General features: G+C 31.2%; 1 protein-coding gene across 1 annotated transcript in view; it reads left to right on the top strand.

Moving 5' to 3' along the window:
* Window positions 1-1,467, top strand: part of LOC100185046 (sodium channel protein type 9 subunit alpha-like) — a 25,176-nt gene that overhangs the window by 13,253 nt on the left and 10,456 nt on the right. The window contains exons 17-19 of the mRNA XM_026834590.1: window positions 181-280; window positions 607-718; window positions 1,124-1,319. Coding sequence (XP_026690391.1) covers window positions 181-280; window positions 607-718; window positions 1,124-1,319 — 408 coding nt within the window. The remainder of the gene's footprint in view (window positions 1-180; window positions 281-606; window positions 719-1,123; window positions 1,320-1,467) is intronic.

Consider the following 1,467-nt stretch of genomic DNA (forward strand, 5'->3'; position numbering starts at 1 on the left):
GGTGCTATTTGCTACATGATTCATTTACACTGCATATTAATCTGTTTTTTTCCCATATCACATTATATCCCAGCCTACCAGTTCCTTTTTTATTGCTACTGTCAAAAAAAAGTTAATGCTTTGATCTTATCATATTTTCAATACCTAAGAACAATAAAAATGTTCATGTTTTAACTTTTAGATACTGAACTTATTCACTGCTATTTTACTGGAAGCATTTAATGTTGACAACCTTGCGAAGGGAAAACGAGAAAAGGAGAATTCTGAAAAGTTAAAAAGAGTGAGTATTTTATGGCTTGTGTTTTTAATATTAGACATGGTATATCGGCCACAGTTGGCCCATTAGGCTGGACCATACCTTTATAGAATGGAATGATAACAATATATATTGTTCCTAATAATAAGGTAAATGTGAACTGTGAAGTAAATGCTTCAATAATTATCCAACGAATAAGGTTTTAGTGAGAGAAATATTTTTTAAAATACTTTGTTTAGTTAGTTGCAAAATCCGTTGCTGATATACATTTTTAAAATATTATTTTTTATACCCTTCATTTTTGTGTTACTTTACAACAAATATTCACATAACAAACTTGTCTTTTACAGGGAATTGATGTTATTCGAAGCAAAATTAAAAAGAAATCACAAAATGTGAACCCAGAACAAAGTATAACTGATGATCAGAACAAACAAGATGATACTGACTCAAATAAAACAGGTTTTTATCAAAATAAACACATGATCTTTTAACTAGGTGCTTGTTTAATGCACTACTCATATCTGTGTGCATTTGTAGCAGTGTTAAATGTTCATGTTATAAGCTTGTATTCCTTGGGATATTTCTATAGCGTTTATAGAAACTAGATTTTATAAAGTGTTTCAACTTGGGCAGTTTGTCTAGTCTATATATTACTACACCTAGTTTTAACCAATTGGGCATCGTTTATTATATGAGTTGTTTTTGTGTTATGTATAATTAACTAAAAATAATCACCCACAAAGTAACAAACATGTTTACTCGGAAGTTGGCACGGGGTGTATGAAACAGAACACTCGTGTTATAACAACTGTTGTTTTCTGGCCACGCGAGCATAAGCGCCTGTACCTAATTTTGTTTTAACAGAATCTAGCAGCACATCAAAACAGCTTCTTCCACCACAAATGAACACTCGAAGAAGGGAATCATGCAGCGTTAACGAACTCTTTGAGCTTCCAGAAAGTTCCAAAATCATGACGCACAAGCGTAAAAATGAAGAGAAAGTAAACATTGTCCCGAAAGCAAAGCCAAGGCCAAAACTCGCAAAGCAAACCAGTATAAGGTAGTTACATGTTTTGCAACAAAAATAATTAACAAATCAGTCTTTATTAGTATATAAAAAATCTAAATAAATTGCCAAAACTGCTGTTGTATAACTAATTTGTGTTGTTTTATTAAAATGCTTTTAAATTAAAAATAACTTTACTGTT

Source organism: Ciona intestinalis, chromosome 5 (assembly GCF_000224145.3).
Source record: "Ciona intestinalis chromosome 5, KH, whole genome shotgun sequence".
In the NCBI taxonomy this organism is placed as follows: domain Eukaryota; kingdom Metazoa; phylum Chordata; class Ascidiacea; order Phlebobranchia; family Cionidae; genus Ciona; species Ciona intestinalis.